Here is a 26,433-nt window from a genome sequence, read left to right as displayed (position 1 = left end):
GGAGCTGGCTTTAAAGATTTTAAATTTTCAAATTAGTTATATTCAAACAAAAGCATTTCCAAGGACAATGCAATACTTAATCTTATGACATTGACAGTGTTCATAACCTGCCAGTGCGTCCCTTCATGTTGTAACAAGATCTTTTTAAAAGCTCATTTTAATTTTCAATCTACTCTCTGTAGAATTTTGTCAGAAATTACTGAAAAAAATGTAGTCCTCACCGTTTTGTAATTACACCCTTCTAATTCTTGTGACTTACTTTACAGGCAAGTGGCAGGGAATGATATGCAGCCTGTCACTATATTCAGGAACTCTAAAATATGTACAGGTATAGAGCTGACTGCCCTTCCCCATTATCCTCCATGTGTGCTTTCCAACCTGCTGCCCTTCACAGGTTTAGTGTGAAACAGGCTTCTAACATTGTTCAGCTGAACACAGTCAATCAAAAGCCTCCACATGACCAGAAACCCAGTGGCTACCTTGTGGCCCTTTTAGATGTTGCTGAACTAGTTTCCATCCTTGACCACTGGCACTGCTGGCTTATAGGAGCTGGAGTCCAACAAATCTGGAGGGCCACAGACTAGCCACCTGATTTAGAGAGTGAAGAGTTAGATATCCCATGATGAATTTCTTCTCCTTACAATAAAGTGACTATTGGCTTTAGTTAAATATTAAGATTTCCTGGCCAATGCCACCCCTCTCAATCAGGATTTTCATTTGTGGGCTAGGCAGGCACACTGAGACCAGGCAGCTGGTTGCCCACTATGAAAACAGGATGCTGGACTAGATGGGCCATTGGCCTTATCCAGCAGCCTGTTCTTATGAGACACCTTAAAGTAAAGCAACCACATAAACTAGTTGACCGTGGTCAACTTCTTAGAAACCATGGCTTTAAGAAATCTGCTTAATATTTTAGTTTCTCTTTTCTGTGCTCATCCTAACAATCTTATATTGATACCACAAAAATTGTCTATAGCCTATGCAAGTGTTTGCAACAGTGTCAAGTCTTTCTTACCAGTAGCATAGCTTCCATTATTTATAACACCACCACCACACGCTTTTCAAAAAACTACTAATCTGTTCTTGGTTCAATATCTTGGCTCTTACAACTTAGCAAAGAACTAAGTCCAACACTGGTAGCAGCCTTATATACATTTTTATTATGTTCTCTGTAGACAAATCTTCCCAAAGTAGCTCAATAAAGTACAGTGTACCTTACCATTTTTGAAAATAAAAATCATAGACTAAATGAGAGAAAAGAGAAACTGCTTAAAAACAGGAAAAAATAAAAACAGACAAACAATGGTTGCTGTAATAGTGAGGCCACTTAATGAGTATGATGGTTTCTTCAGCTAAAGTTGTCTTCCTCCTTTCTTACATATCCGCCAATGTAAGTATTCAGAAATTCAATAGCCAAAAATAACTGGTTTCAAAACAAACCATTCATATTCACATAGATGTCAGTGAGAAATCTCCACCGCCTTTCTATAATGTAAATCCACTCAGTCATTTGATTATTACCTATAAAAAGGTATAGACACTGAGTATTATTATGGAGTAGACCAGGGGTGGGGAACCTGTGGCCCTCCAGACACTGGACTCCAACTTCCATAAGCCAGCCTGGCTCAAAGGTCAGGTATTATGAGAGTTGCAGTCCAACACGTAAAGGGCCGCAGGCTCCCATTACTGGAATAGATCAGTATAAAACCGTAAGTTATTCGTATTTACATTAATATTCAAATTCTACTCTCCAATGTACATTGTTCAAAAATAATTAGAGCTAGTTGGACAGTAACACAAAACCTGTCTTAAGGATTCCCATCCACATTACGCATATGCTCTGTTTCAGGAACTCTTCATTTACTTTAGCGGCAAACCTGATCTGCAAGTTATATATAAAACTCCAATCCCCCTATGAAATATATTTTGCAATTCATTACTGAATATACCTTTGTTATCAGATTCACCTTAAGAATGCAATGATCTGACTTTCCCATTTTCCAGAGATGTGTATGTAGAATCCATATTTTCTTGACTTCTTGATATTTATTGTATTATAAACATGGCATCTTTGAATTAAAACTTTTTTTAAAAAAAAAGCATTGTTTGAGGCAACAATTAATAAAAGCAGAGTCTTCCAAGTTAAGACTATGATGCCACTTCTACAGTAATGGCTTCACATTTTCCAGTATCTTGATCTGTGCAGGTAACATGCAATGATCCATCCCTAAAAAAAAGAGAAAGAGCTTTTTATACTGTGAATATCCAAAGACTGGAAAATCCTAAGGTTTTTTTTTATTATATTATGAGAGGGCTTAAAATGGGCCTTCAAAAATTAAACCACCGTATTGTGTGCCTCTACCACTCCTTCACTGAAATTCCCCAATGCAGACGTGCAGCTGACCTGTAAGAATCCCATAAGAATCACCATTACCCAGAAAGCATAGTCCCATTTATGAGTCAACTCAGACATGGGGAACTTGTGGCTCTCCAGATGTTGCTGGACGCCAAGTCCCAGCCGGCATGGCCAATGGTTAGGAAAGATGGGAGCTGTGAGTCAGCAAAATCTGGAGGGCCACAGGCTTTCCATCCTTGTCTTAACTGAAGGGAAAAAAAGAAAAGGCAAGATGCCAGAAGGCAATGTTAACCAGAGTAATCCACAGTTCCAAGAATGCCTGTCTATTGATCCGGGGAAGAAAAAGTGTCTGATATCGCAAAGGTCTGAGCAATACTAAATCATATTATAATTAGACTTCTATGAAATGCAACCAGTAATACAATAAAATACAATATTTAAGAGAAAAAAAGATCAGAATATATAAAATACAATTAAAAATTATGTGCATCTAGCACAGCACATTACAATTGCTACAACAAGCAGAAAAATCATTAAGGGTGCAATCCAATTTACCTTTCCAGCGGGCTGGGGGGAGTTCGGATGCTGCAGACCCCCAGCTGTGCTGGCAGACTCTCAGCACGGCCAGCCTCTGCCACCAGGAGACTGCAGAGGACAGCCAGCCCAGCAGATGGAGGGCTGGCAGAAGCCCCCAAAATTTGACGTTCCGTGGACAGAGCGACGGGGGGGATTTTGGCGAGATCCTCCTCGTATTCAGAACCCTCCCCTGGGTCCTGATCCACCCAGAAACTCCACAGGCCAAAAGGCCAGTGCATTAAAAAATATTACAATGGAGCTCATGGACATATAGAGAGCGCTTACTCCCTGGGAGGCCTGTTTGCAGAAGCTGGCACTTCCCAGCTGGCTTGTGCATGTGGCTCCCGATGGAACCAGCATTCAGCTGAGCTGCCGGCTCCCAAGTGGGAGGAGGATCCTGTGGGGCTTTCTGCCGGTCCTTACACCGGCGGCATTTGGACTGCTCTATCCATGGTCCACCAAGACCATCAGTGATTTTTAAGTGATCTGGGGGGGGGAGGCTGGGAACCACTGCAATAGAAAAATAAAGTTCTCAAAGGTGTATTTCATATGTACTTCCTGTGCTGAACCAAATTAGTAGTATTTTAGTTTTCAATACCTTTTCATTGTGAGAACAGTTAGGATATCATGTAGGCCACCTTCCTTTACATCTAAATCCTGGAGGACAATCTGCTTAAAAAAAACAGAATAATGAGATGCTTTGTTTTTTGTATCGAATCTACTTTAGTAATCTGACCTGCAATCAAAACCATAGAAATGCAAGTGAGATTAGATTCAACGCACTTTAATTTACACAATTTGTTCTGTGTTATCATACGTAAAAGCTAATACATAAAATTCAGCAACAAAGTTTCAAAGGAGTGATTTTTAGGAAAAGGTTTTTGTAAGGCAAAGCTTGCTCTGGAAAAATGTAATGAATCCATGGTTATCGGCTACAAATAGTTCATGAACTTGCCTAACTTTCTGCATATATTTCAACACAGGTGAGCAACATGCAGCCCCTGACCACCTTTTGTATCACCTGTGAAGCTGCCCCATTTTTCCATCCCATCAGAGTTCCTCCCTGTTCATTTATTTTTCCTGACTTTTAAAGTGTTTCCCTTCTTTCTCTGTAGTTTCAGAACAATTGGGAGGGGCAATATTTTAGTTGACAAAAATAAATTGATGTTCTTAAAACGTTTTTCCTGGTTGTAAGGCTTGAAAAGAAAACTTCTCTCCAGCTGTCCAAGAACAAATTGGTGGGATTCTATCCTGTGTTTATGTGGCACGCTGCAGTCAGAAAGGAATGGCTTTCACTCGCTTTCCAGAAAAGTAACTATATTCTTAAATAGCTCAACTTCTAAGAAATTATGAAATACCAAAAAAGTTAGAAGTCACTTACAGAAAACACTCATATTTTACTGAACTGAAACTTAAATGTTACAAGTTTAATTCAGATTAACCAAGTTATTCAAGAAAAAGTTTTAAATAAATCTAATTTAAATGTTAAAAACCTGGTTTTTGTCTACCCTGGTCTAAAAATGGTATCCATGTACAGTGGCGCCCCACTTTTTGGCATTCTGCTAATACGGCGTTGCCAGCTGGGCAATCAGCTGGAGCGTGGGGAGCTCATGTGCTCCAGCTGATTGCTATCAGCTGGAGCCTGGCAGCTGGAATACAGTAGGGCCCCGCTTTTTGGTGGGGGCCTGGAACGTAACCTGCCATTATGAGTGGGGCCCTACATTTATGAAGTAAAGAATTTAACAGATAAAAGCTTTAAGTGCCTACTAAATATACAAATAAGATGTGTGATAGTTAAGTTGCAATCCTATGCATATTTAATGGAAGGAAGTCCCACTGAACACAATGGGATTTACTTCTGAGTAAGCATGCATAGGACCACACTGGTAAAAAAATACAAGCACTCTTTTCTACTGATATTTCTTCACCTTCGCAAATCTGTCGTCCTCTTTTATGGGGCTTTTTTCCAGAGACTCATATAATTCTAGACAGACAGAGGAGTTGCTTCCTGGGGCTTGTAGAGTATGCTGTCTTCGAGCTGGCAAAGGAGTTCCTGATGGGAACACTACCATGAATTTATCAGCCCCTGAATGATCAATAGCCTAAGAAATGAGAGAGATTTGCTGTGTCAGTACATTGCAGAAATGATCCCACATATATGTCCTTAGTCCCAGTAAATAGATTTAAAGTTTATTTGGAAATGATTTGTACATGTTGCAATGCTTGTTTGTTAATTCGATTTTTGTTTTATGTTTAGATGATAGTTTTGTTTATAATAAAATTCATCTACAGAAAATATTAAGTATTACTAAGTGTAATGTAATGAAGGATTAATAAAACTGCCGCCCTGGGCGCCTACTGGGAGGAAGGGCTGGATATAAATCAAATAAATAAATAAATAAAAATTACTTTTTAAAATAAAAAAATCTTAAGGCACCACTATGTATTTCAGCTTGTTTGCTGCAACTACAGACAGAAAAACACAACACATACACTGATCCTCGCTTAAGAGGGGATATTTCAAATATGCATATTCACGTTACTAGTCAGATCCTATGCTTATTAAAAGCACTTTTCTAATCAGATGTTGAGGTAAAATAAATAACAAGTTCATTTTAAACATGACAGATTTATTTAACTGACTCCTACTTTAATATAAAAATATGAATAGATCCATTCAAATTAGTTAACCTAAGTTACTACTATTATGGACTGCCTTCAAGTCGATTCCGACTTATGGCAACCCTATGTATAAGTATTTCATGGTAAGCGGTATTCAGAGGTGGTTTACCATTGCCTCCCTCTGAGGCGGAGAGGCAGTGACTGGCCCAAGGTCACCCAGTGAGCTTCATGGCTGTGTGGGGATTTGAACCCTGGTCTCCCAGGTCGTAGTCCAAAACTCTAACCACTACGCCACACTGGCTCTCTACCTAAGTTAGTCATGTCTATTAACTTCAAAATGTATACTCTGAGCAGGCCTAGAATTAAATACTACTCTATTAAATTAAAATTTATTGTTTATTACTATACAGGATGATATATGGATCTGTTAATTCTCCTGGAATTACACACAAAATCCCAGCCACATACTTTTTACTTCAACTCAAAAAAAACCCTTCCAGAGGTATTAATAAAGCGTACTGAATGATAAACACCTTAACTGTGCATCAACATAAAACAGCTAATGTGCTAAATAAGTTATTTACCACATTGGGTCATTTAGATCCGATACCTTGGACATACAGAGTTTCAGCCTTTCACCTATTCACTTTAATTGGTGTGTAAGTGAATGCCCTTTTAGGAAATGCCTTGCATTAAAAAACCCAAAAGAGAGACAATGGAAGGTAGTCAAACCGCCACAGACAACACCACCCCTTATTGAATACATGGAATAAGAAATGTGTGCGGGGAGACTCTCTCCCCCAAAACACACACACCCCTCTACCTACCTACCTTCCTTTATTTATGAGGGTTACAATATTTTGTCTTACCTTGACGAAGATATCTTTGGCAGAACATTCAATAGACAGCATGCCATCTTCTAAAAAGGTATTTTCTCTTCCTAGCAGGATCCCAGCTTCTATGGCAGCCCCAATAGGAATGACTTCATCTGGGGGAATAGAGTTCAGCAATTCAACACTTGGGAAAAGTTCTCTGATCAACTGTTGCAGCTTTGGGATACGAGCAGATCCACCACAGAGAACTACCTAGAGAACATTATAAAGCATTAATAAGACAACGATAACACTAGACGTTTTAGACTTTTCAAGGAGCACTTACTCATATAAACTTTATATAAAACACACAGAGTGGAACACAGACACCCAGACTTATTATCCTGGCTTGTTAGCTGACATTAAGCCACAGTTTCCTCATTTGGATGTAAGGGGGAGCACTGGCTTAATACAAGCCAGGAACTAAGTTGTGAAGCAGCATGTGTGGGGAGCAGCTAGGGAGAAACACCAAGTCCTGATCTCATTCCCAGCCTCATAAACTATGGTTTAAGGACCCTCAGACAACAGTCTAAAGTACCAACCCAGAGCATCAGCTTCCTTGCAGACACACTTGAAGTATTTTCTAAACGTTCTTCAAAACAAGAGGATTTCAAGAACAGCTTCAAAATGGACAAAATTATTTGCCAATTTACCTTATTGATTTCGTCTGCTGTAAGTCCAACCTGATGCAACAGTTTTTTGATAGCTTCTATGCATTTGTTAAAAAGAGCAGAGCAAATAAGTTCAAATCTGGCCCTGTGTTGTAAAAAAAAAGTTCAAAAGACACACTTACATCCATATCTGTTCTACCACATGGGAGATTTACTGAGCAGCCTGATAGTCTGTCCTGTTATAGCTACTGCAGCACAAGCAGAGGCCTGTGACGCAATAGCTATAACAGTATGCTATACAAGGTAACTGGAGCAGACTTAAATATTTATTTAATAAATAAGAATAATTATTTATTTAATGTGGGGCTACCCTTGAAGATGACTCAGAAACTTCAAATGGTCCAAATGCAGCAGCCGGGATATTAGCTGGATGAACAATTTAGCTGATTTTAAAAAACCACTTGTGTAACGTTCTTCTGGTAGAGATTATGCAAGTTCAAAATGGAATCCCAGCTAGCAATCTGGCCGCTGCACTTTGGACAAGTTTCTGAGTCACCTCTAAGGGCAGCCCCATGTTCTTTCTTGTTGTTGTTATATGCCTTCAAGTCGATTACAACTTATGACAACCCTAGGAATCCTTCGGATGTATTCATAGGATTTTCATGGTAAAAGGTATTCAGGGGTGGTTTACCATTGCCTTCCTCTAAGCCTATGGCACCCGGTATTCCCAGGCGGTCTCCCATCCAAGTAGTAACCAGGCCTGACCCTGCTTAGCTTCTGAGATCAGACAAGATCAGGCTTGTTCAGGGTAGTATGGCTGTAGGCATGTTCTTTCTACTCATGGATAAAACAAACCTACCATCATAAACTAATGTCAGCATGCTATGTATCCCAATTTCTACTGAATGTACTTCAAAAACATTGTATTCATTCATTCATAACCCACCCCTACATTCCATATGAGACCCTCAGAGAAGCCAAAAGTCAGTATCATTATATATATTTCTAAAAAACAAACAACCAGAACAGTAGCACCACAGTGATAAAAACAGCATCCAAAAATAACTGAGGTTAATGTATAGATAGCTCAGTTCAGGAGGCATTTTCATAAAAACAAATCTTAACAGAGTTCTTTCAAGCAACACTTAAAACATGCCTCCATAAGTAAACTTCTAGATCTCACAAGGCAGAGAATTCCATAGTCCAGATACTGCTACGGGGAAGGTCCTGCCACGTGGCCCTGTCGTCTGCCCTGCAGCCAGCAGAAGTACATGGAGCAGAGCCTAACAAATGCCACTTAAGATATTGAAAGGCTTCCTCAAAGAAAGAATCTCTGGCAAAAAGAAAAGTTACACATCCAAATAGCATTTCTTACCTAGAAACGTTACAGTCAAAATCCAGACCATCATACAGAGAGTCGACAAAGCAGTTTGCACTTCCTAGTGTTGACAATGAATGCTTTGCAACTTCGGCACTGTTCATTAGCTTCATCATGGCCCTGGAGTTTTCCCTCACATTATATTTATAAGATCTATTTTTAAAAAGAGTCTCATTAACCATTACAGAAAAGCTATTCAGTAATACTGGTGATCATTTACCCTTGGTTTGAAAAAATGGTTGGCTCCTACAATTTATCATGTTCTTCACAGTCAAAATATAAACATTATATACAACTCTTGAAAGCTGGGATATTATGTTTACTAGAATGTATTCATGAAATATAAAGGCAAGCATAAAGGAACTTAAATCTCACAGTTGTGCTTAACACTCTCCTGCTGAAATCAACAGAACTGAGAAGTGTTTAACTTCGGCTATGAGCAGCCCCTAATTTTCCCATGCTCCTTGTAGTGACAACCAACAGAAGTAACAAGGTCCTTTCAGAATGTTGCAGTAAAACAAAGGATCTTGCCTACTCATGTAGTCATTTGTACCTGAACAAAAAGAGGAAAAAACTCACCTTCTGCAAAGATTTCATCTAGTAGCCTGGAGGCAATTCTTACACACCACAGACAACCTGGCAAGAAGCTCTTTACAAGATTGGGATTATTCCCAAACTGTACTAACAATGGATGTCAAAGTTGCAGTAACAACCTTTTACCAAAATATTAAGTGAGAGCAATATATGTCTTACCTCAACTGCTGTAACCTTTAAAAGCTTTATTTTTAAAAGCTCACCATTTTTGCATGTTATTCTTTATTTTGGCAAGCTTTCATTTTACGAGACAATGTTTTTATGATTTTTAAACTGCTCATCCTACCTCTTTCTATAATTGCTTTATGCAACTGCAACATTATACATGTTGCAAGCCACCAAGTGGTATTTTTACAGAGGATGGATATGTTTTTTCCTAAATAAATGTGTTGTACTTCATTTGGTACACGGTACAAAGTTTGCTGACAACTTCCTATACTGTAAAATTAACAGCAACAATTCTTTATTAAATATTTCTAAAACACCATATGTTATTCTAGATTCTAAGCACTTACCTCTGAAATTCAGATGCTAAATGTTGTGCTAAAGCTTCTGTGAAATAGATACCACCTATGCTATCATCTGTGTTGGTGGAAAGAACACGATACAATCCACTGTTGACTTCTATAACCGTGATAGAGAGAGATGTTCCTCCAAGTTTGTACACTAACACATTGCTTTCATGTGCAAAAAAATAAAATTAAAAAAGCAGGATCAGTATGCCTTTGCCTTCATTAGCATCAATAGTAAAATTCTTAACAGCAGATTCTCAGGAAAATGATGTCCTAAAATGAACAAGGAGGGGCTGATACAGTAGCGAATTACAGAGGACCTGGCCTCCCAGTAGCAGTGCTCCTGCTGCATACACAGTGCAACAGAGAGATCAAGGCAGGGCAGTGCTCCTCCCAGTGCACCCCCATTGCCCTGCTCCATCCCTGAAATGAACATCATTTAAATTACAGTATTAAAGACTGGTGTTTCAGTTCCTTGACACTGACATTTGTTTAGAATCTGTGCATTTAAAAAAACTGATGTAAAGGACTCAAATTTTCTTAGTTGTAGTAGAGCCAGTTACCATATAGCAAAATAGTAAAGAAGTGTAACTTGATCATTGATCAATAATTGTATTCAATATTCTCCCACATCAATCAGAATCATTACTGAGATCAGTCAGACTGAAAGTTCAAGACATCTCAGAAACTTGTACGGCAAATTACAACTCCACAGCACGGCACAGCACCCCACCTCCAGCAAGCCTCAACCAAAGCCAGGGTCCAGAAACTGCAGTGACCTGCTCTTATTCTTTTCAGGGACCTGCCATGGTCAGGGAGAGCTGTTTCAACAGCCCTCAGACTAAGATTGCTCTGGCATGGATCACGCAGAGGCTCCCACTCCGTGTTCTGCACCATGCAATCCTGGATCCAATTCATTTTGCATTACAACCAAGGCTGTAATCCTAAAGACACTAAGGATTAAGTCCCATTGAGTTTTACTTTTGTGCAAGCATGGTTAGGATTGCATTGTAAAAATACAATAAAGACTAGCACTTAATAGTCACCTTTTCCCACTTGGTGAATCTTGCCCAATTCCATAAGCCAGCAGAGCTGCAGATGGTTCATGAATTAACCTAAGAACATTAAGTCCAGCTGCTACAGCAGCTTCTCTGCAATAAAAACATGATTGTTTGATATTAGAATATCATTTTACACTAATGTCTTCTCTCGGTAGAAGAGTCTTTTGGTATAGCTGAATCTAGCAATGCATATGCCTCGGTATAGTTATTTTTCCTATCCCCATATCAGTACAAGACACACCTTATAAGACATCACCATACTATTTCAAGACATACTTTTATTTAAACACACACGCAGTTAATATGAACACCATAAGCGAATGAGGTATGGCATAAAATACCTACAAATGTATACATTCATGTTAAGAGTCCACTTGCACCTGAAGCTCAAAAAGTTTAAACCATTGCAACAAACCTGCATCTACTTCACATAAGTTTGTATTTTAATATCTTGGTGACCGTTATGCAGATATGAAGACATTTACTATGTGGCAGGAGCCTGTAGATAACCTCCTCTCCATGATGCCAGAACCTCCAAGCAGGAACTTCTTAAAATAGCCATGGCGAGTGATTGTGTTATTCCATTGAAAAAGTAAAACTATGTCAGGGTATCTATTCCAATTTTACAGATGAGAACTGACCTACTCCAGGCCACCCAATGTCCCTATGACTGAGCCTGGATTTTGAACTCATATCTTCCAAGTCCAAATCCTTTTTGCTGGTTTGGACCTTTCAAATTCCTGCAAACATGTATAATAAAAATAACTTGAAAATTTTATTCTTACCCAAGGGCATTCTTCTGTTTCTCTCCAAAGTCAAAAGGTACTGTAATAACTGTGTCATTGACATCTGAACCCAAAGCAGATTGAGCAGTTTCTACATATAAAAAGATATTGTATAGTAAGTAAAGCTAAATTCAATTTAGGAGTACCTATCACTTTTCCTGGTGGGGACCAGACACTTCAAAAAAAGCACATTTTAATATTGTACCTTTCATTTTACTGAAGATCAGTTTTGCAACATCTTCTGGGGAAACAAGTTTGCCATCTATTTCATAATTTAGTTTCCCATTCTTTTCAATGACCTACAAAGGAACAAAACATATACAAATATTAATCTCTCTCATCCTATGTTATAAAAGATCATGCAAATTTTCTTTCATCAGAAAAATTACTTAGGGAAATGTGCAATCCAATAGATAATAAATCAAATAAATAAATAAATAAAAATGCAAATATGATGCACACGCCCCAAAATCTGTTCTAGTGGGTTGGGTGACACTCTGGAGCAGATGCGGGGGAACTGTTAGGGGCAGAATAGGATGGGTCCACTCACATATCATTGAACATTACACTATCTCTTTGGTCGAAAAAGCATCAGTAGGCTCTTTCCTGGCTTCAGTCACTTTACATTATACAGCAAGTCAAAGAAGTCAATTTACAGTATACGCATCTGAAACATCACAGGAAGCTATGAAGCCTCACAATACATTCTAAGAAAACCAAAACAAAGATTGGTCTGTGGGTTTTGCAGCTCTCAGTAGCCTTAACCTATCATACCTTAAGGAATACCTTCTCTTTGGGAACTCCTCATCTATCCACATCACCTCTTGGAATCAGTGTTTCAAAAGAGCAATTTTGTAACAGTGTCACAATTACAAGCTCCCACCCTAGACAGGCTCACAATTTTGCACTTTTAGAAAAGCAGCCAAAAGTTTTTTATCTTGTCAGGCTTCTGAAGTTTAACAATACAGGAATGGTTGGTTTTACGATTTCTATTAAAAGTGTGCACCAACCACAAAAGGAAAAATATGATGAACATACTTACTGAACATTTACATTCTGCAATATACTTCTCAGCTTGTGGGTCACCAGAGCTGTCAAACCAAGGAAAATTGGAAGGTACTTTTTAAAAGATTTAACTAAAACATTTGCTTATTATTTACATTTTCATTGTATGGGAGTCACGGTTCATGAAGTCCTATTTTAATCTTCACTCGTTCAAAGCTTTGTTAATGTATTTATGCATGGTAACAAGGTTTGGACTCTTTACTTCTTAGTAGTGGAAAATTTCAAATGGAAAAATTCAAAACAAAATAGAATAACTCACTTTTATTTTATTTAACGTAATTTATATACACTTATTAGAACAAAAGACCTCCAAGCAATTTGCTTATATTTTTAAGCATGATAAGATTTGGACTTCTTATATACCGTTTTAGATACTTTTTACACACTTTTACTTTCACTTAACAATCCCATTCTGTAAGATAAAACCCACACTAAATCCTGAAATTAAGTTGACTGTTATTTTCCATACCTTCTCCCAAGAATTTGCTTAACTTTCACTACTGTATTTGAAAGATTTCTCACTCTGTTTTGTTTTGCTGCCAGACCAACAACCTGCAAAAATAATTACAAAAGGTGTTTGAAAACAACAACAAAATCAACAGCATTTTTTCTTCCAATTTCTACTGGAAAAGAGAAGTTACCTCTTCATTTTCTGAAAATGCAACAACAGCAGGAGTGACCCTGTCACCTGCATCATTGGCAACAACATCTGCACGACCATCCTGAAGAAGACACACACACATTGAGTAGAATTATCAGGTATAAGAACTCAATGACACAGAAATGAAACACAGCAAGGTTTAATTATCATTTGGAATACCCTGAAAAAATTAATAGTTCTCTATAATGTTCTGTCCTGTAGAGGCTAGATTCCACTCCTAGACTAGAAGTAGATAGACCCTTGTCATCTTCAGCTTACCAGGGAATGCACTGAATAATTCTTTGAATAGACAAATAATGTTAATGTGAACCTTATACTGGGACTAATATAATGTGAATCTTCTATTGCAATGTGTATTGGGCTTGCTCTGGATGTTAGTTTTGACTATTCTTTTAGTAATATTTGATGGGCTGCCCATTTTCTTAGTTGTTGGCTTCCTAATATTTTTTATTATATTTTTATAGCTGTTGCATTTTACTTCTTATTGCATTTTGTTTTATCGTAAGTCATCCTAAAAGAGCTGACAATTTGTCTGATATTTCCATCCTATGCATGTTTACATAGAAGAAAGTCCCATTGGGTTCAATGGGACTTACTCCTAGGTAAGCAGATATGATTTATAAGAGTCACCAGCAAAACAGTTTTCTCAGATTCCCGCAGGAAAAAAAAACATGCAGTAAAAGCAACCAAACATGTAGCAATAATAAACTGAAATGAATAGTGGATACAACAACAATTCAATGTGCCTTTCAGCAGATATTCAAAGGCATTGTCTTAGAATCTTAGGTACTGGCGTGTTTTGAATATAATGCTGGCAAATAATGAGTTAGCCACCAGTCGTCCCACAGACCATCAAACTATGGCTTATTTCTCCCAATTCTAGTTTGCTTTCCAGCTGTTTTTGCCTCATATCTTCGTAGAATGGCAAGCATCTGGGGTAAGCCCATCAAACAAACCATAGTTAAGGAAGGTTGCTGGATTAGCATATAAGCCAATTAAAACAAACCAAGTTTCATAAACTGAGAGCAAACCATCACTTCAATTTTTGGTTTGTTGGCAGCAAGCAAACCATAATTAAACTGCTTGGCATGGTTCACACATACCATTAAGCCTCAATTTAATAAACCATCATTTAATAAACCACAGCTTAGCATTATGTGCAAAAGAGACCAATGGGTATATTACTTTGCTTAACAAAGCATCATTCAAGTAACCTCTGCAAGGGTGGGGGACCTATTAAATTGGTCCGCCCCCGGAGACTAATGAATTCTGAAGGTTTTCAAAAGGCTCTGGGGGTTTTTCTGGCTGATAAGACTGGCGCTCCTGTCGAAGCCCTGGTCGATCTATGGAATACAGAGATGACCCGGGCTGTTGACACGATCGCTCCTGCGCGCCCTCTCCTATGTAGAGCTCATACAGCTCCTTGGTATATTCCGGAGCTGAGAGCGATGAAACAAGACAGGAGGCGGCTTGAGCGGAGATGGAGACGAACTCCCGACGAATGCAATTATGAGCTGGTTCGTGCTTCTACTAAGCTCTATGTAGGAGCGGTGAGGGCAGCAAAAAACAACATTTCGCCGCCACTATTCAGTCATCTCTCTCACGCCCACGGGAGCTTTTTAAAGTGGTTCGTGGCCTACTTCATCCAGGCCTACAAGATACGGCAGATACATCGGTAGCTCGATGTAATAAATTTGCTGAACACTTCCAGCATAAGATCTCATGCATTCGCCGGGACTTAGACTCCTATTTAATAGCAGTTAATCCTACTGAGGTGTCCGGAGCACAGTCTTCTCATGTTTTGTTGGATGAGTTTCAGTTGGTTCAGTTCGAGGACGTGGACAAGGTGCTTGGACAGGTTCGTGCAACCACCTCGGTACTGGATCCTTGCCCCTCTTGGCTAATTAAAACTAGCAAGGAAGGAACAGTTGGCTGGGCCAAGGAAGTGATTAATGCCTCTTTACGAGAGGGAGTGGTCCCTGGCTGTCTGAAAGAGGCGGCAGTGAGACCACTCCTGAAAAAACCTTCCTTGGACCCAGAGGATGTCAGCAGCTACAGACCAGTAGCCAATGTTCCGTTCCTGGGCAAGATCCTGGAACGTGTGGCTGCTGACCAGCTCCAGGCGCTATAGGATAAAACCGATTATCTAGATCCATTTCAATCGGGGTTCAGGCCTGGTTTTGGCACTGAGACTGCCTTGGTCACCCTGTTTGATGACCTATGTTGGGAGAGAGACAGAGGGAGTGTAACTCTGTTGATTCTCCTTGACCTCTCAGCGGCTTTTGATACCATCGACCATGGTATCCTTCTGGAGAGGCTTGCGGAATTGGGAGTTGGAGGCACTGCTTGGCAGTGGTTCCGCTCCTACTTAGCGGGTCGTCTCCAGAAGATAGTGCTTGGGGAACATTGCTCAACACCGTGGGTTCTCCAATGTGGGGTCCCGCAGGGTTCGGTTCTGTCTCCCATGCTTTTTAACATTTATATGAAGCTGCTGGGGGCGGTCATCAGGAGTTTTGGAGTGCGTTGTCATCAGCATGCTGATGACACGCAGCTCTACTTCTCCTTTACATCTTCTTCAGGTGAGGCAGTCGACATGCTGAACCGTTGCCTGGCTGCGACAATGGACTGGATGAGAACTAACAAACTGAGACTCAATCCTGACAAGACTGAGATGCTGTTGGTGGATGGTTTCTCTGATCGGATGGTGGATATATACCCTGTCCTGGATGGGGTTACACTCCCCCTAAAGGAACAGGTGCGTAGTCTGGGAGTCATCTTAGACTCTTCCCTCACACTTGAGGCTCATGTAGCCTCGGTGGCCCGGAATGTGTTCTACCAACTTCGGTTGGTAGCCCAGCTACGTCCCTATCTGAGTAAGAAGGACCTCTCATCAGTGGTACATGCTATGGTAACCTCGCGTCTGGACTACTGCAATGCGCTTTACGTAGGGCTACCTTTGAAGACGATTCAGAAGCTACAGCTAGTGCAAAATGCGGCGGCCAGACTGCTAACAAGAACTAAGTGGTCTGAGCATATAACACCTGTGCTAGCCCGTTTGCACTGGCTTCCAATATGCTTCCGGGCCAGATTCAAAGTGTTGGTACTTACCTATAAAGCCTTATACGGCGCGGGACCACGATATCTGTCGGAACGCTTCTCCCGATATGAACCGGCCCGTACACTACGGTCTACTACGAAGGCCCTCCTCCGGGTTCCGACTCATAGGGAAGCCCGGAGAGTGGTGACAAGATCTAGGGCCTTCTCAGTGGTGGCCCCCGAACTATGGAATGGTTTGCCCGAGGAGGTGCGCCTGGCGCCGACACTATCATCTTTTTGGCGCCAGGTTAAAACCTTTCTCTTCTCTGAGGCATTTTAATTCCTGTTAATTCTAAATTATTATATTTTGATTTTAGACTGTACAGTTTTGTGTACAGTTTTGTGTTATTTTTATTGTATTTTTAATGTTCACCGCCCAGAGAGCTGTTGCTAGTCGGGCGGTATATAAGCTTAATTAAATAAATAAATAATAAATAAATAAATTTATGTTACGTTCTTTAACTTATACACAAACTCTTTGCAAATTAACAAAAAAGACAAAAGCACAGACTGTGGACCAAACAAAGGGGATGACCAAGTGAAGTTTTTTCTTTTTAAAAAAGTCAACTGTAAGTCCATACATTCAGCAACAGAATGAGATGCCTGTCCCCTGAAGTAGCAGAACAAGCGGTACTACCTCAGATGTAAGCGAGGGCATTATAGCGAGTTACTTTCCTGCATGAAAGACTGCCTGGAGATCACAGACTGCAAGTAAAAACAACAGCCTTTGGCTACATAACTACTTTTCTTCTTCCGGGGACTGTTTTAGGGCATGTGTTTGTAAACACAGGGAACTATTTAAATAACCGTGGGCTATATTAATGCATGCCTACCTAGTTTCTGCTGCCCGTGCAGTCCATGCTTTAAACTTAAAGGCTTCTGGACACTTCCAGTTCTCAGTCCTCCCTACCGCACTCAAAAGACAAGTGTTTTTCCGCCCAATTAGCCCCCAAGCTTCCTCCATAAATTCCTGTGTCACTAGACGCCAGTCCCCATCCATACCTTATAAACGGCAGCGCACGCACACGTGCTGCCCAAGTGGACTCCTATGGCCGCCATAAACCCGTTACTTGCCCTCGCGCGCTTCTCCTTCGCGTACCCGGGGGCGTCGGAGCAAGGCGCCTTCCTACCCACAGTACACCCCGAAGCAGGCTCTTCCTCCGTGACAGCCAATCAGCAACCACATGGCCTGTTCTACTTCCGAACCGGAAGAGCAGCTAGAGACGAAAAGCCTGAGTGTCACAAAACGTCACTAAGCGCCGCAATCGAAGCGGATCCCGCCCTCCAACAGCGTAGCGACTCAAAGGGGACGCTCGCCGAAAGGGGCGTGGTTTCGCCAGATCTCTTGTCCGAGCTGTACCTTCGGCCGGCGGAATCAGCGCCTCGTTCTGCTGATAGTCGTTGTCGTTCGTGCAACCATGTTGGAGCCATCTTGGCATTGTCGCCGGTTGCGCCCTTGCTCCTTAGCAGCCCTCACTTTCGCCGTGCTCTGTCTAGGTCCCAGGGCTGCCTGTGCCCTTAATCCTGCAAGGGGCACAGAAGCTCAGTGCGAAGGTGAGGGACCCACTTGCATTACTGCACCGTTTGCTGCTGCTGATCGAGGGACGGCATAACTACTATAATTAGCTCGGAGCGCGTTATTAATAGTGCATGGCACAGCATCACTGCCGTGGCTTCCGTGCTTAGGGCTGCACCGTCATGCCCCGTTTTGCCTGAGGTTTTATGGCTCACAGTCTGCCATCGGTGTATGTAAAGTAAGGAATCTGTTTCTCCCAAACTAACACCTCTGAGTATGAGGGGAGATACTTTTTACAAATCGTGCGGAATTGGATTTTTATTTTGCTTCCTCAGTCAAAAGACAAGAATAGCGTGGAACTAACTCACAAGGACAGCCTTTTGGGGGGTTGGTGAGGCTGAATAGTGCGATTCTGATTTAGGCTGAAGTTGGATCCTGCTTCCTTAGTTGTCGTTTCTAATTAAAGCAGGTAAAGCCTGAACTGGGATTTTAAAAAGCTCTGTACAGCAAAACAAGATTCGGACTACCCCAAATCAGCTGTGCAGGCCACCGAAAGGCACTATCGGTCATGAGCTGATGCTCAGTGCAAAAGTTGATGTATATGCAACACACTCTCACCTGAGTTTGAGCAGTTCTGGACCACAAAATAGGCTCTTGGTTCAAAATAAAGACTGTTTTGTAAAGCAGATGTGATGAAACAGCAGCTCCTTATTTGTATAACAACTGACAATATAATGCAGGGGGATTAAAACACCTGAGAGTGTGTACGTTTGAAAGTGTGTCTTTCGCAAACAGAGTAAGTATCACCATACATCCACTCAGGAAGGATTGGGGTCCCAGAGGAATATACTGCATTCTCAAGACTCGAGCCCAGTGTGATGGACCACAAGATTTGAACCCGTGACCCACAATGAAGCAAAAGCACCACAGGATAACCTAACTAGGCACACTTTTCCTGGGCCTGTGGCACCATCCAGTACATGGTGCTGCCCTAATCAGAGTCCTTTTCAACAAGGAAATTCAACCAACAGCTGATTCTGCTATCTTGGAATTGGATCCAGGGAGGGATATGCTGATTCACACAGACCTGATTCTTTATTACAAAAGAACCAGGGAAAACAGTCCAGAGCTTCTGTTGCTCAAATGAAGGTGTGTGGACAAGTTGGGGAAAATGTCACACATACCCCAAAGAAAGGGAAGTAGTTAGAGAATATGCAATGGTTGAGTGGCACAGGATACCACACTCATGATGTCTGGCTACCCAAACATCTCTGATATTCATACAAGACAAGGCCATTTTGGAAAATATCAAAGGGCCCATTCTGAGGACTTTATACTGGATCCCCAAACTCATCTAACCTTTCAATCTGCTTTTGTATTCAGTAGGGAAAGAGAAGAAAATATTCCTAATGTATTTACAAAGACCATGAAAAAAACATTTGTTGAAATGCATCCTTTTAAAGACATTGGATGGATTCAATATCAAGACTGTAGTGCAAGCACATTTACCAGTGCATAAGATAGAGGGTCTTATTTATACGTAAACATGCATGGGATGTCTGGGAGCTGTGTCTTGTGAAAACTCTTGTCATTTATCTCCAACTAAACTATACATCAGACAACATCATAGTATTTTGGATTTTATTATAGATGTACAATACATCCATTAGCATTTTGGATAGGTGTTTTAGTATGTAGAATTTACTAAGAAATAAATATAGAAGGAAAGTATTGAATGATATCTTTATAGAATGAGGTTATTCATGATTAGAGATGAGTGACGCACTCATCCATTGCTGTGCAAGCCCCATGATCTGTTTGCTCATTAAATTTGTGTCCAACCAAGTGGTGCTCAAGGCAGTTAACAACAGTAAAATATAAAACAAAAGCAAGTAGGTAATACACCCGTAAAAACAACAGTCAAATTGAGCAAATTGCAACACGTAAAGTCACCATAGGAGCTAGCCTTTGAAGCCAAAGGCCTGTTTAAATAAAAATGTCTTTGCCTGCTGGCAGAAGGTCATCAGAGAAAGGGTGGGCTTCCCTTACCAAGGAGTTCCAGAGTCTGGGAGCAGCCACCGAGAAGACCCTCTCCTGAGGTCTCCCCAAACATGCTTCAGGACAGAAAGAAAAGAGTCTCTTCCAAAGATAGTAAAACCCAGGCAAGCTTGTATGGAAGAATGTAGTCTTTCAGATAATATGGTCCCAAATTATATAGGGCTTTTTAGGTTGTAACCAGCTCTTTGAATTGTACCTGGAAACAGACCAATAGCCTGGGAAGCTGTTGTAATAAGGGAGTCATGTGCTGCTGATAAGTCCTTGCTAGTAGTCTGGCTGTAGTATTTTAGACACTGACTGAAATACTGTGGAATTTCCTGTAGGTGGCATAAAGGCATCACAAAAGCATATTACATGTTTTAATATAGGCTGAAGAGTGGAGCAGCATGGTGGCTTTGCAATAAGTTTATTACCACATGCAGGATAGGTCTAGGTTTTTATCAAACATTACTGAGCTGCTGGTTTTGATTACAGCAGCAATAAAAAGCAGATTTCCCTGGCTCAAAATACAGACTGCATATTCTTTAAATACCAACCGAGCTGGGGGAAACCGTAATTTCTATCCCAAAAAGCTTTTAGTATGTTGTATTAAAAACAACAAAGAGCTTTATGGTGCCTAACAGTGTAATAAATATATGGGCTAGAGTCCCCTATGACAGATGCATAAAGTAAATAATGATGGATATAAAGATATGTGGCAATGTGCTGGAGGGTGGGATATGTTTTGCAAGGTACGATGCTGGGCTTCTACTGGGAGGAAGGGCGGGATAGAAATGTAATAATTTAATTGAACAAATAAATAAATAAATAATAAAAAGGTGAACAGACACAGTCAAAAAGCTGAGACACAGTACATGACTTGAACAATCACAAGCCAATAGATATCAATAAAGCCAGGCATCCAGTCCTAGAAAGTTGGTAATATATTTGCCTGACACCTCAGATGAGGGTTAATTACTGTTTGTGTGACAACCGACTATGATCTCTATTAATTCAGAACAAATTGATACTAAGAAACAAGAAAATGGTCAATAAAGTTGTATATTTGTTAATGCCCTTGTACAGTACTGAACTGCATTCAAATAGACAAATGACTTGCATAGTATACACCATTGCTTTCCAAAATGTGTGAAGCTAGCTTGTTTATTTATTTTGTTCCATTTTTAAACCTCCCTTCAGTGGTTAAGATCCCAAGGCAGTTAACAAAATACAGTTTAAACTATTCACTCAATAGAATTCGTTTAAAACCTTAACTGTTACAATATTCAAACTGTTACATCTTTATTCTTATTTATTTTTTTAATTGGAAATATTTCCAGATCACTTAATATTAGAACATTTCTAAGTGCTGTACAAATATACAATACAACATACCATACAGTCAATAACACATAACAGCTAGCACAATAAACACAGTAAAATGCAAACAATATTAAAAACATCAGAATGAAACAGTATACATAGCAAAAAAAACCCCCAAATCTCTCCAAAAGTCCCAAGTGAAGAATATGTCTTAAGATGCCATCCAAAACTCAGTAAGATGGATGATGACTGAACTAGAGAGAGGAAATTCAATTTTGCTACCACCAAGAGGTGTTTCCTTGTGTTCTACCTCTGTTGGTAGAACAACAAGCAGGGTCTCCCCAGCAGATTTCAAAGCCTGAACTGGCATATGTAGGGAGAGATGTTTCTTCAAGTGTTTGGGACCCAAGTTGTTCAGAGCTTTATATGCTATCATCAAAACGTTGAATTGGGCCTAGTAGCATGATGGCAGCCAGTGCAGTTCATGCAGCATGAGTTTCTATAATTCCGATTGAATATACCGCTCACAACTCTGATCATCACATGCGTCACTAGATGCAACTTCTGGGCCATCCTTACGGACAGGCCCATGTAGAGCACATTACAGTAATTAATTTTGAGGTTACCAGGGCATGGATTAATGTGGCAAGGCTATTCCAGAACAACCAGAGCTACTGAAGCCACATGGTCCTCCAGTGACATTATTGGATCTAGGAGTATTCAGATTTAATTGTTTGTAGCCAATGGTCATTACAATATAACTCACAAATGCAGGGGTGTAGTTGTCCAGGGTCTCAGAAAGTCTTACACCCCTTACCTTTTTGGGAGCAGGGTCCCTATGTCTCCAGTGTCCTTTGCCGCTGATTGGTTCCTAGGGACATCTGTTATTGTGGTACAAGGCGCATGCAGGAAGGACTAAAAAGTGTGGAGATAATGACAGAGAGCATGCAAGCAAGAACATGGAAAAGGAGGGAGGAGAGAACTTGGGCTGAAGGGGGGCACCCTCTGTGTTTGTGTGTGTGTGTGCGCTGCATGGCCTCTACCTTGTTAACAAGAATCTTATTTTCAGCCCAGCAGCAAAAAAAGGGGGGGGGAGATGTATGGTTTTGTTCCAGCCCAAAACCAGGAGTAGTGGGGGGCAGGAAGAGAAACAGAAAAAAATACATTTGGGGGGGTATATGAGAGAGAGAGAGAGAGATGTTGTTCCAGCTTTTACTTATGTTCTACATATGTGTGCGTCTTGCATGGTAAGATGAAGTGTGTGTGTGTGTGTGTGTGTGTGTGTGTGTGTGTGTGTGTGTCCGTCCGTGTGTCCGTGTGTGTGTGTGTGTGTGTGTGTGTCCGTGTCCAACACCAGACGTTAGGATCAGAAATTTCCATGCTGACATTTCCTCCTAAAGCTCATAAGCTCTGCCCAAATACAGTTCCTCTGAGTTTTACAGCCAAGCAGTACATAAATTTGAAGCATGGGAAGTACTACAACTCAGCAGTGCAGGCGTTTCCAGATCAGCTGTGCATATGCTGCAAATATGGTGAGCCATTCTGTGTGAAGGTGGCTGTTGTTTTTTTAAGAAGTGCTGATGAATCCCCGACTTACCTTTTCAACTTTGTTTTTTGTAGTTCTGTCTATTTGGCTTATGCATTATATGTGTGTGTGTTTTATTTACTTTAATTTTTGGTTTCCTTATTACAGTGTGTCAAGATTTTTTGGAAAGATTTTATAGTTCTTTAAAAGAAAAACACTCTGACTTCTCCATGACATCTATTGAGGATGAATTAGTCAGGAGCTGCATGAACACTAAAGGGAAAGAAAACCGCTTGGTATTGATTTCTCTTTTTCCTTAAGAATGTTTCCAGTACTTACATTCAAGTGCCTCCAGCTGTGTGAGAGTAGGGAGGGGGAAATCTCAGACCCTAACCCAGGGATTGCTAAACACACAGCCGCAGACACCATGGATTGATTGATTGATTGATTTGATTTTTTTAAAAAATGGCAAGGATATGATCAATATTGTGTGATCTCCATGACTGGGGCCAGCAGGACATAGCTAACCTCCCACAACAAGCATGAGGTTGTTTGGGGGGCTGGGGAGCAGGAATAATTGTACTCTCTTTCATTTTGTATTACACCACACTCCCCTGGCAGTCATTTTTTGACTGGTGCCCACAGCAAATTCAAAATATGCCTGGTGGTCCAAAAAGGTTGGCAACCCCTACATTAACCATTAATGTTGAATTGATATTGACAACATGACTCTTTCTTTGTTGTTTTTGGTAGTGCTATTACATTGGGGCCACAAGCGATGCAGCTGCCAAGATAATTAGTGAAGTCAGCCGTCCAATGAGTGCTCATGTACCTGTGCTGAAGATCTGTGAGAAGCTGAAGAAATTAGACATTCAGATCTGTGAGCTCAAATATTGTATGTTGAAATCCCCCCACAAAACAAGGGGGCAAATGGGAATAGCAATCTAGGGGTGTTGGAGACAAAACATTAGCTGAGGTTCAAATGTAATACTAAGGCAAACCATGGCTTAGTTTTGGCTAACACTGCATCAGCAGATCCAGGGGAGGAGTGAAGCAGCCACGATTTTTGCTCCATGCAGTCTCACACTTATTTACGTTAAGCCATGGTTTGCAAACCCAAACATGCATACACACTTTCCCATTTGTTGCACAAAAATGTAGTTTTTCCCCATATAGAATCATTCATGCTTGTTCTCAATATGCTGTTTTTGTAATCTAGATTAATTATAGATTCAAGTCCACAAGGGCGTGGTTCCTTGGTATGTGTTTGAAGCCCCTTCCCTTGATAAGTTTACACATTTGAAAACCCTCCCCTTGCAAATCTGGGTATACTCTCACCCATAACATCATTGCTGGGGGACTGCCTACATCTGTTTTCAGATGGGCACACTGTAGGGTAATGCAGAATCAATCTGCAATGAGCTTCTTCTTTTTGAATGAAACCAGTTTGTCAAGAAGCACTTTTCAGGGGGCAAGAATTATGCAATAGGTCTATAATGTGTGTGTACTAGATCAAAAAAACTCAGTCTCCATTGACTCTAGAATAAAATGTTGTGTGTACTTGCCATGTGGAGATGGAGTACTTGTTTTTTCTTCCTAGTCCACACAAAATTTAGATGTATTGTATCACTAACATGCCTTGTTTGTGAGATTCCATGGGCATCTGGCTGGCTATTGGAGATAGTCTGTAGAATGCATTAGCATGCTAATTGAGAAAGTAATATTTTTGTAAGAGTCTGAGCTTCTTGGAAAAATAGTGTAAAATACAGTAAATAAAATTAATAGAGCTTGTGATTCAGGTTGTTTGTTTTACAGAAAAAAAGGTTGATTTAACATCAGTAGATCTCTCTAAGATGAGAGTGGCTGAGCTGAGGAAGATCCTGGATAGCTGGGGAGAAGTGTGCAGAGCATGCATTGAAAAAACTGACTTTGTGGACCTGATTAAGGCACTTGCACCAAAACATACAGCAGCACCTTCTAGAGCTGACCTCTGATGGAATGGTACCTGATTGAAGCATGTGCCTACTTACTGCTTACAATGCACATTGTTTGTGCATCTCCAAGCACAAACAATGAAATAAGAATACCACCAAGCAATTTGTTATAAATAAATGTTAATGGAATTTCATGGTCCTTGGAAGACTTCTGTGGCAAACTATAAAGAGAAGTTAAGCAGATGAGAAAAACTGGAAAAATAAAGCTGTGATCCTACACACACTTGCTGGGGAGTAAACCCTATTGAACTCAGTGGGACTTACTTTTGAGGAGATATGTAAGGAATTATGCAGTAAATGACCAAGAGATTTTTTTTTAAGTTTGCCATCTTAAAAATGTAAAAATGATAACTGGCCTCAAACTAAGAAAAAATGACTTCACATGAATGTCACTAAATTTGGTAAATTATACACACACACACACATATATATAATATGCACACACACATTTAGGCTGTGTATGTACACTTTGTCAGCTTAAAGCAGCTAGTGATGTGTTGTCTTTCTCAATTTAGATCGAAGCTGGCTTGGCGGGGGAAATGTATCACAATACAGTATTTCATGAGAAACAACAGCATAGATACAGAATAGATATGGACTGTGGCTAACATCGGCTGCTTTTACACATCGGGCTGATTGCATTAGTTTAACAGCTTTAAAAGGTAGTGCTTCTGTCCTGATTTCTAAAATCCCTTTCACACTGCAGTACCTTTTGCATTAAGGAACAACAGTTTTTTCAGCCGATATACCGGCATTTTGCACAACAGTCTTTCACACGGCTTCAAGGAACATCTTGTTTTCGTCCCTCACCGATTGTACACATGCACACTGTTCTCCACTTTGTAGGAGTTCTAAGATCTCGTCCTGTCACCATGCAAGCCCTCTGTGACGCCCTTCCCTGGCTCTCCCTGTCAGGTTCCTACCTGCTCGTGGTTACTGCCTGTCTCTAGGCACCACCAGGGACTCCACCAGTCCGGACTGTCCTTTTTTATGGTTTCTCTCCCCGCTCTAGCACAGATCTCAACAGATCCCCCTGCTAGGCAGCACCACCAGTCACGTCCTATAACCAGTAGTCCCAGAGACTCGGCCTGAGTCTCCCTCAATTAGGTTACCTCTGTGACTGCGTGCTTAAGCTGTCCCAATCCCTTTGACCCTTCCTTGTCGCTTGAGGCTCAAGTGGCCTCGGTGGCACGGAATGCGTTTTACCATCTTCGCCTAGTAGCCCAACTACGCCCCTATCTGGACAGTGATGATCTCGCCTCAGTTGTTCACGCTCTGGTAACTTCTAGATTGGACTACTGTAATGCGCTTTACGTAGGGCTGCCCTTGAAGACTGTTCGGAAACTCCAGCTAGTGCAAAATGCGGCAGCCAGGTTGTTGACGAGGACCTATCGGTCTGCGCATATAACACCTGTCCTGGCCCGCTTGCACTGGCTACCCATCTGTTTCTGAGCTAGATTCAAGGTGCTGGTTTTGACCTATAAAGCCTTATACGATGTGGGACTGCAATACCTTGTGGAACGCCTCTCCCGCTATGAACCTACCCGTTCACTTCATTCAGTATCTAAGGCCCTCCTCCGGGTACCAACTCATCAGGAAGCCCGGAGGACTGTTGTTAGATCTAGGGCCTTTTCTGTGGTGGCCCCCGAACTCTGGAACAGCTTACCTGAGGAGATACGCCTGGCGCCTACAGTACTTTCTTTTAGGCGCCAGGTTAAGACCTGGCTATACTCCCAGGCATTTTAATGTTTTTACGTTTAATTTTGTTAGTTAACTTGCTGCTATGTGTTATTGATTTTATTATATTATTGTATTTTAATCCAGTTTTGTACACCGCCCAGAGAGCTAC

The 26,433-nt window shown here is 40.8% G+C and overlaps 2 protein-coding genes and 1 pseudogene across 5 annotated transcripts in view; 1 reads left to right on the top strand and 2 right to left on the bottom strand.

Annotated features, from left to right (window-relative positions):
* The window catches only part of HSPA14 (heat shock protein family A (Hsp70) member 14), a 24,144-nt gene extending 6,749 nt beyond the window's left edge, over positions 1–17,395 (bottom strand). The window contains exons 1-15 of one of the 4 annotated variants that reach the window (XR_009757595.1): positions 17,192–17,395; positions 13,074–13,154; positions 12,902–12,984; positions 12,410–12,458; positions 11,573–11,666; positions 11,368–11,458; positions 10,568–10,672; positions 9,525–9,686; positions 8,413–8,568; positions 7,080–7,182; positions 6,424–6,639; positions 4,861–5,034; positions 3,531–3,601; positions 1,950–2,227; positions 1,144–1,521 (exon numbers count right to left, since the gene is read on the bottom strand). Coding sequence is in view for 1 of the 4 variants with exons in the window: in XM_061582302.1 (XP_061438286.1) it covers positions 2,149–2,227; positions 3,531–3,601; positions 4,861–5,034; positions 6,424–6,639; positions 7,080–7,182; positions 8,413–8,568; positions 9,525–9,686; positions 10,568–10,672; positions 11,368–11,458; positions 11,573–11,666; positions 12,410–12,458; positions 12,902–12,984; positions 13,074–13,154; positions 17,192–17,248 (1,521 nt within the window). In the remaining 3 variants the exon portion in view is untranslated. Of the gene's footprint in view, positions 1–1,143; positions 2,228–3,530; positions 3,602–4,860; positions 5,035–6,423; positions 6,640–7,079; positions 7,183–8,412; positions 8,569–9,524; positions 9,687–10,567; positions 10,673–11,367; positions 11,459–11,572; positions 11,667–12,409; positions 12,459–12,901; positions 12,985–13,073; positions 13,155–17,191 lie in introns of those variants that run through there. The other 3 variants (XR_009757594.1, XR_009757596.1, XM_061582302.1) reach the window with 3 other exon arrangements.
* On the bottom strand, positions 7,744–7,862 carry LOC133363566 (5S ribosomal RNA; annotated as a pseudogene).
* CDNF (cerebral dopamine neurotrophic factor) lies at positions 17,306–26,433 on the top strand. Its single transcript, XM_061582303.1, is given in 4 exon segments — positions 17,306–17,743; positions 22,759–22,886; positions 23,344–23,485; positions 24,406–26,433. Coding segments are annotated over 4 exon segments (585 nt in total). The 5' UTR covers positions 17,306–17,607; the 3' UTR covers positions 24,585–26,433.

Source organism: Rhineura floridana, chromosome 8 (genome assembly GCF_030035675.1).
Source record: "Rhineura floridana isolate rRhiFlo1 chromosome 8, rRhiFlo1.hap2, whole genome shotgun sequence".
In the NCBI taxonomy this organism is placed as follows: domain Eukaryota; kingdom Metazoa; phylum Chordata; class Lepidosauria; order Squamata; family Rhineuridae; genus Rhineura; species Rhineura floridana.
Note: the sequence above shows the minus strand (reverse complement) of the source record. Positions and strands in the feature narration are given on the sequence as shown.